The following is a 7,500-nucleotide window of genomic DNA, read 5'->3' as shown; positions in this document are numbered from 1 at the left end:
AGACGTGTGTTTCAGGGTGTGGTGACAGCTGCCATCTCTCTCATCACCTGCCTGAGTCAGAAGAATCCGGATGAGTTCAAGACCTGTGTGTCTCTGGCCGTGTCCCGTCTCAGCAGGGTGAGTAACAGTAATGGCGTCTGACCGTCAGTGACCTCTCGCCCTCTTTAAGGTTTGAAGTTCATTCAGTCATCTCAAACACTCATCTGATAGGAAAGATGTAGAGGTGAAGTGTGTTTCACCTGCAGCCTGTTTCCTGTCTGCGATGTAGACGGACCGTGAGGATCACAGTGACAAACAGCAGCTCCACACGCAAATATAATAAAGAGACAATCAGAGCTGTAATAAACTCCATGAAAGGGTCGCTGCTGATCCTTAGTGAGTGTTTGTGATGACGTCAGCAGGGAGCCTCCTGACCTTCTGATCTGTGTTTGTTCTGCAGATTGTGTCGTCCGCCTCCACCGACCTGCAGGACTACACCTACTACTTTGTTCCTGCACCGTGGCTCTCCTGCAAGCTGCTGCGCTTGTTGCAGTGCTACCCTCCTCCAGAGGATGGCGCTGTTAAAGGTCGCCTGGTGGAGTGTCTAGAGACCATCCTCAACAAGGCCCAGGAGCCCCCCAAGTCCAAGAAGGTCCAGCACTCCAACGCCAAGAACGCCATCCTGTTCGAGGCCATCTCCCTCATCATCCACTACGACAGGTGAGCAGAGATATTACCCAATAGGATCGTAGCGGTTCATGAGGTCATCCTCAGCTGATTCACAGTATCTGCTGCTTCTGGTGTTTAAACCAGATGTTTTTAATTAGAATTATTCATTTGTATAAGTAACAACATGACATCATGGAGGAGCGTCTTCTTCAGTACATAGGGACTTTGTTAGAACAAATCTACAGTGAGCTCTTACAGCCTGCTGAAGTTCAGGTTGACATGTCAGTTTGTGGATTTTGATTGAAGACTTTTTGTTGGTCTCTCCTCAGTGAGCCCAACCTGCTGGTGCGAGCCTGCAACCAGCTGGGCCAGTTCCTGCAGCACAGAGAGACTAACCTGCGCTACCTGGCTCTGGAGAGCATGTGCACTCTGGCAAGCTCTGAGTTTTCTCATGAGGCTGTCAAGACTCATATCGAGACCGTCATCAACGCTCTAAAGGTGGCACCCCGTGCACACAACACGCCGAAACTGAGTCTGATCAAATCAATGACCTGTGTTCTCTGTATCTGCAGACTGAGCGGGATGTGAGCGTTCGGCAGAGAGCGGCTGATCTGCTCTACGCCATGTGTGACCGCAGCAACGCCAAGCAGATTGTAGCCGAGATGCTGAGCTACCTGGAGACAGCAGATTACTCCATCAGGGAGGAGATGGTGCGTGGTGCCGAGCGCAGGCGTCTGACGATCACACGTGTGTCAGAGAGCTTTGACGAGCTGTGTGTCCCTCCTCCAGGTGCTGAAGGTGGCCATCCTCGCAGAGAAGTATGCCGTGGATTACTCCTGGTACGTGGACACCATCCTAAACCTCATCCGCATCGCTGGAGACTACGTCAGTGAGGAGGTTTGGTATCGTGTCATCCAGATCGTCATCAACCGAGATGACGTGCAGGGCTACGCCGCCAAGACCGTCTTTGAGGTGACACTGCATGTTGACGTGTTTGAGCAGCCTGTGGCTGGATGCCTGAGCAGGTCTATCTTCGGACTGTTGTCAGTAACATCAGTGTTTGTCTGCTGCAGGCCCTGCAGGCTCCTGCCTGCCATGAGAACATGGTGAAGGTTGGAGGCTACATCCTGGGAGAGTTTGGAAACCTTATTGCTGGTGACCCTCGCTCCAGGTTTGTTAGTTTTTTTTGGTGGCTGAAGCACGAAGTTAGCAGCCTGATTGATGAATAATCACCCTGCTGTCCTTTGCTTCAGTCCCTTGGTCCAGTTTAACCTTCTTCACTCCAAGTTCCACCTGTGCTCGGTGCCCACCCGCGCCCTGCTGCTGTCCGCCTACATCAAGTTCATCAACCTGTTCCCAGAGACCAAGGCCACCATCCAGGAGGTTCTGCGCTGCGACAGCCAGATCCGAAACTCTGACGTGGAGCTGCAGCAAAGAGCTGTGGAATACCTGAAGCTGTCGTCCATCGCGAGCACCGACGTCCTGGTGAGTAGTGAGGAAGAATGTCACGCTGCCACTCCTTCCTGGTGCGAGCCGCTTTAGGAACAGCTGTGTCTCCTCAGGCCACCGTCCTGGAGGAGATGCCTCCTTTCCCAGAGAGGGAGTCGTCCATCCTGGCTAAACTGAAGAAGAAGAAGGGCCCGGGTGCTGTTTCTGTGACAGAGCTGGAGGACAACAAGAGGGAGGGAGGAGAGCTGAACGGAGGGGGCGACCGGGGTCCCGACACTTCAGCCATGGCGGCCTCTAACGCTGTGAGCACGCTGTCTGTGTATTCACTGCTTCTCTAACTGAAGAGTGACATCATCATGATGAACTGCTTCCTTTCTCCCAGTCCACCCCGTCTCCATCAGCAGACCTCCTCGGGATTCGTTCTGCGGCTCCTGTTGGTGCTGCCCCAGCCGGCGCTGGCAGCCTATTGGTTGATGTGTTCTCTGAGGCGGGGCCTGCTGCACCATCTGCTGCTGTGAACGACGACGGCTTCCTCAGGTAAAGGCTCTTTATGAACATGTCTCTGATCCTGGACTGTGCTCACCTGTGTTCATGTTGAGGCACCTTGACTTTGATTGACAGGTGCTGCTCTGTGTATGTCGAAGTTTGTGGTGTGTTTGAGTGTTCACTACGGCTCGCTGTAAAGTGTCTGTGCTGCTGTTGGCTCTGTCTTTCTCTCTCTTTGTTTATTAAGAGCCTGTCAACCTGGAGACGTTCACACCTTGATCTTATCCTGCTAAATGTTTTCTCAACCAATCAGAGTACAGCTACTCCTTCAAGCTCACAACACCATCACAGGCCTTTAGCCAAACAACATGATGTCATCAGGAGGGAGGGGTCATGGTCACTCCATGTTGGGTTATAACCTTTAAGTCCTAACGGGTCATAGAGGGGGGGGCGGGTTCAGTCTCCATGGTCGGCAGGTCGGCTACACATGTCTGCTCTTTTATCTTGCTGTGTTTGTGACTGTCTTTCGTCTTTTTTCTCTTCTTCCCTTCTCTCCTGTGTGTGTGTGTGTGTGTGTGTGTGTGTGTGTGTGTGTGTGTGTGTGTGTGTGTGTGTGTGTGTGTGTGTGTGTGTGTGTGTGTGTGTGTGTGTGTGTGTGTGTGTGTGTGTGTGTGTGTGTGTGTGTGTGTGTGTGTGTGTGTGTGTGTGTGTGTCCTCTTCCGTGATTGGACATTGACAGAGATCTGGAACCGCCCACCGAGACCTCTGACTCCCTATTGGTGGAGGGTTCTGGTGACTCGGAGTAAGGGCCTGTAGTCATGTTACTACAGTTAGATAGAAAACTACAAACATGGCGGATCCATGCAGTGTTTGTAGGATAGACTGTGTCTTTCAATGAAGATGTTGCTTTTATTCATCACACACACACACACACACACACACACACACACACACAGTGTTAAAGCTTTGATAAGTGGTGAAGTGGTTTGTTCTCTTTAGTTTATTGATCCATGACGTGTGCTGCAGTAAACACACCTGGACATACATGAAGAACATGGACATACATGATGAAGAACATGTACATACATGATGAAGAACATGTACATACATGATGAAGAACATGTACATACATGATGAAGAACATGTACATACATGATGAAGAACCTGTGGAAACATGTGATTCAACTGCTTTTACTAACCTCAGCATTTTATCTTCTCCTCCTTCTTCTTCTTCTCTGTAACCGCTCTGATCTCCTCCTCACCTTTCTCCTCCTTTCTCCATGTGATTTCCCTCTCTATCTCCTCCTGTGGTCCTCCTCCTCCTCTGTCCTCATGGTCCTCCTCCTCCTCCTCTGTCCTCATGGTCCTCCTCTTCCTCTGTCCTCATGATCCTCCTCCTCCTCTGTCCTCATGGTCCTCCTCCTCCTCCTCTGTCCTCATGGTCCTCCTCCTCCTCTGTCCTCATGGTCCTCCTCCTCTTCCTCTGTCCTCATGGTCCTCCTCCTCCTCTGTCCTCATGGTCCTCCTCCTCCTCCTCTGTCCTCATGGTCCTCCTCTTCCTCTGTCCTCATGGTCCTCCTCCTCCTCTGTCCTCATGGTCCTCCTCCTCCTCCTCTGTCCTCATGGTCCTCCTCCTCCTCTGTCCTCATGGTCCTCCTCCTCTGTCCTCATGGTCCTCCTCCTCCTCTGTCCTCATGGTCCTCCTCTGTCCTCATGGTCCTCCTCCTCTGTCCTCATGGTCCTCCTCCTCTGTCCTCATGGTCCTCCTCTTCTGTCCTCATGATCCTCCTCCTCCTCTGTCCTCATGGTCCTCCTCCTCTGTCCTCATGGTCCTCCTCCTCTGTCCTCATGGTCCTCCTCCTCTGTCCTCATGGTCCTCCTCCTCCTCTGTCCTCATGGTCCTCCTCCTCCTCTGTCCTCATGGTCCTCCTCCTCTGTCCTCATGGTCCTCCTCCTCCTCTGTCCTCATGGTCCTCCTCCTCCTCTGTCCTGCGGCCTCTCAGCTCTGCTCCTCCCTCTGAGGATCCTGCTGCTCCTCTTCCTGAGGCAGATGAACTTCTCAACAAGTAAGCTGTGTGTGTGTGTGTGTGTGTGTGTGTGTGTGTGTGTGTGTGTGTGTGTGTGTGTGTGTGTGTGTGTGTGTGTGTGTGTGTGTGTGTGTGTGTGTGTGTGTGTGTGTGTGTGTGTGTGTGTGTGTGTGTGTGTGTGGCTGCAGCACTGCATGCTGCCTGTAGGGGGAGTCTGACTTCTTGTCAATGCTTTGATCTTTGGTGATTAATGAAGCTGCTCAAACATTAATCAGCTTCCTGTGATATCTGTGATGATGGTTTGTGTCGACCTGGAATAATGATTCATCAAACTGACAGCTCATTGGTCACTGACTCCGTGATGCGTTTCCCCTGCAGGTTTGTCTGCAAGAACAATGGAGTTCTGTTTGAGAATCAGCTGCTACAGATTGGCATCAAGTCTGAGTATCGTCAGAACCTGGGTAAGTTGTTTCTGCCTGGGGGCGGAGCCTGGGGGCGGAGCCTGGGGGCGGAGCCTGGTGTGCAGTTAGCACATCTAGCCTATGATCCTGGTGTCTCTCCTGTTCTCCTCATGCTCTAACATGAGTGTGTGTCTCTCAGGGAGGATGTACCTGTTCTATGGTAACAAGACGTCAGTTCAGTTCGCCAGCTTCACCACCACAGTCAGCTGTCCTGGAGAGCTTCAAGCTCATATCCTTTGACTTTCTAACTGTCCCTCAGAGTGTGTGAGCTCAGGTGACTCCACCTGTTGGAGGTGTACATCACCATGCACGGGTGGACGTCTTCTCAACTTTACCTATGTGGACAGATGACCTGTCTCTGACGCCGTGGTGGTTCGGTTGCACATGAGGTGAATGAGACGCGTCGGTGTGGGAGCGTTACCTGCAGCATGACAGAATAAACACGTTATAATCCTTCACCATCCAAAGATCGTCGTGTGGCACTGCACTAGTCTTTTTATTAGTGATGCATGGATGCTCCTTGACAGCCAGTCACAGCTCAACGTTCAGACCAAACCAGTGGAGCCTCTGGTAGAGGGCGGAGCTCAGATCCAGCAGGTGCTCAACATCGAGTGTATTACCGACTTCTCGGACGCGCCGCTGCTCAACATCAAGTTCAGGTGAGCTGCTGCAGGAAGAACAGGACTGACACTGAGGCTGTGCTCAAAGTCAAAGCTTTGATTATTGATTCCATCTTCAAACAGATATGGTGGAGCTCTGCAGAATCTGACCCTGAAGCTGCCCGTAACCATCAACAAGTTCTTCCAGCCCACTGAGATGGCGTCCCAGGACTTCTTCCAGCGCTGGAAACAGCTCAGCCAGTAAGAGTGTTTCTGTTCTTACTGGAGCTGCTTCTCACTTCCCATCTTGCCTCCTCCACTTGTGTCTTAGTCCCAGATGTTTGTGTCAGGATACTGAAAATGATCGATTAGAATCTAAATGAGAGTGAGAATATAAAACAGACTCCTCTTCATCAGACATTCAAACAGTGTGAGGGATCAGACCTTCATCATCATCATCAGACATTCAAACAGTGTGAGGGATCAGACCTTCATCATCATCATCAGACATTCAAACAGTGTGAGGGATCAGACCTTCATCATCATCATCATCATCAGACAGTCAAACAGTGTGAGGGATCAGACCTTCATCATCATCATCAGACATTCAAACAGTGTGAGGGATGATGAAGATGAAGGATGTATTGATAGAAGTTGTAGAGCTTCATATTTGGTTGTTAATCTTCATGTCAGACTCTTTTTAATGGCAGCTCATCACAGAGCGACTCTTTACAAACTCACTGATGTTCATCATCTGTTTAAATGTCCCACGCTCCGTTTAGCCTCTTTTTAATCTCCCTCTTTTCTCCCCTATTAAACTGAAGTCTGATCCTGTGCAGCGTCCAATCACTGACTGATATACGAGAAGGGGGCGTGTCTGTCAGTGAAAAGACTTCCGTGAAGTCGCTCCTCGGATCAGCCCTTGATCCTCCCTCTTCCTTTCAGTATAAGAGCACTGGGGCAATCCTTCACATGGCGGCTTTGGAACTACTTCCTGTTTGAAAATAAGAGAACTAAAGGCCGCTTCACACGGCAGGATTTTAAAATTGTCGGCTGATTTCCCAAACTTTAGAGAGCACACACATGGTGATAAATAATCGGAGGTTTTACAGTTTTGGTCGTACAGTGTGTGGCGTGCAGCCACACGGCAACATCAACACACCAACCGATTTCACTCGCCAACGTCCCCCGATCAGACGGGAAATCTCCCAAAACCTCTGGAGATCAAACGTGATTCCAGATTCAACAAACGGACGAAGAGGACGTAACAGGGATCGTTTGTTTTTATCTGAAAACACGTTTTAAAAAGAGGCGTCGGTCAAAGGGGCGGAGACTACGGGAGCATTAACTGTACTACTACGTCACCTGTCCTCTGATTTTCTCCTCGGGGGGGGGAAACACCACACATGATGAGAGATCGGGCTAAAACAATCCAACATGTTGAATATCCCTGGTTTGAGGTCGGAGCGGTCTGAACACACGGCAGGATGATCTGATACGATTATCTGATGATGATCGGAGCGTCTTTAAGATTATCAGGAGAGAATCAGCCTAATTATCCTGCCGTGTGAAGCAGGCTTCAGATAGACTGTGTGTGTGTGTGTGTGTGTGTGTGTGTGTGTGTGTGTGTGTCTTCTTATTGTTTTTAAAGACTCATAAACGTCTTTATATTCTTATCAGGCCTCAACAAGAAGCACAGAAAATCTTTAAGGCCAGTCACGGTATGGACACTGAAGTCTTGAAGGCTAAGGTAATATCACCTGTCCTCATTGACATCACCTGTCCTCATTGACATCACCTGTCCTCATTAACATCACCTGTCCTCATTGA

The 7,500-nt window shown here is 50.3% G+C and overlaps 1 protein-coding gene across 1 annotated transcript in view; it reads left to right on the top strand.

The window, feature by feature from the left end:
* The window catches only part of ap2a1 (adaptor related protein complex 2 subunit alpha 1), a gene marked incomplete at its 5' end in the record, with an annotated part of 16,029 nt that overhangs the window by 6,406 nt on the left and 2,123 nt on the right, over window positions 1-7,500 (top strand). The window contains 16 exons of the mRNA XM_079365457.1: window positions 3-117; window positions 440-699; window positions 978-1,146; window positions 1,221-1,358; window positions 1,438-1,620; window positions 1,722-1,819; window positions 1,902-2,133; window positions 2,211-2,399; window positions 2,480-2,634; window positions 3,323-3,385; window positions 4,587-4,649; window positions 4,989-5,071; window positions 5,211-5,302; window positions 5,609-5,730; window positions 5,815-5,931; window positions 7,351-7,420. Of these exons, the coding sequence (XP_079221583.1) occupies window positions 3-117; window positions 440-699; window positions 978-1,146; window positions 1,221-1,358; window positions 1,438-1,620; window positions 1,722-1,819; window positions 1,902-2,133; window positions 2,211-2,399; window positions 2,480-2,634; window positions 3,323-3,385; window positions 4,587-4,649; window positions 4,989-5,071; window positions 5,211-5,302; window positions 5,609-5,730; window positions 5,815-5,931; window positions 7,351-7,420 (2,149 nt within the window). The remainder of the gene's footprint in view (window positions 1-2; window positions 118-439; window positions 700-977; window positions 1,147-1,220; window positions 1,359-1,437; window positions 1,621-1,721; window positions 1,820-1,901; window positions 2,134-2,210; window positions 2,400-2,479; window positions 2,635-3,322; window positions 3,386-4,586; window positions 4,650-4,988; window positions 5,072-5,210; window positions 5,303-5,608; window positions 5,731-5,814; window positions 5,932-7,350; window positions 7,421-7,500) is intronic.

This window comes from Symphodus melops (assembly GCF_947650265.1).
Source record: "Symphodus melops genome assembly, chromosome: 17".
Taxonomy (NCBI): Eukaryota; Metazoa; Chordata; class Actinopteri; order Labriformes; family Labridae; genus Symphodus; species Symphodus melops.
Note: the sequence above shows the minus strand (reverse complement) of the source record. Positions and strands in the feature narration are given on the sequence as shown.